The sequence below is a fragment of the Eimeria tenella genome, genomic scaffold, assembly GCF_000499545.2.
Source record: "Eimeria tenella Houghton genomic scaffold, Eth_scaff2464, whole genome shotgun sequence".
In the NCBI taxonomy this organism is placed as follows: Eukaryota; Apicomplexa; class Conoidasida; order Eucoccidiorida; family Eimeriidae; genus Eimeria; species Eimeria tenella.
In genome coordinates this window covers 1,036-1,304 of record NW_013542329.1, presented here as the reverse complement: position 1 = coordinate 1,304, position 269 = coordinate 1,036, and the positions used below count along the sequence as shown (strand labels likewise).

General features: G+C 58.7%; 1 protein-coding gene across 1 annotated transcript in view; it reads right to left on the bottom strand.

Annotated features, from left to right (window-relative positions):
* Positions 1 to 69: 69 nt before the first annotated feature.
* ETH_00033825 (uncharacterized protein) overlaps positions 70 to 269 on the bottom strand; it is a gene marked incomplete at both ends in the record, with an annotated part of 815 nt that continues 615 nt past the window's right edge. The window contains one exon of the mRNA XM_013375006.1: positions 70 to 269. Within this exon, the coding sequence (XP_013230460.1) occupies positions 70 to 269 (200 nt within the window).

Below are 269 nucleotides of genomic sequence, written 5' to 3'. Positions count from 1 at the left end.
AGCAGCAGCAGCAGCAGCAGCAGGCGCAGCGGGCAGCCGCGAACGGCACAGCGCCAGCAACGGACTCACCTCCGGGTCGTACACCACCGCCCAGTGCTGCAGATGCAGCTTTATGTAATCGTGGAACTCTTCCAAAAAGATTTCGGAAGAAAAGTTTTTCAAAAAAGTTCCCGAAAGATCTGCGCGACACAAAAGACTCAAAAAGCGAGTGCTGCCGTTGGCGGCGCAGGAGGGCTCCGTCTCGTGGGAGCGCAGCTTCCGCCGCAGCC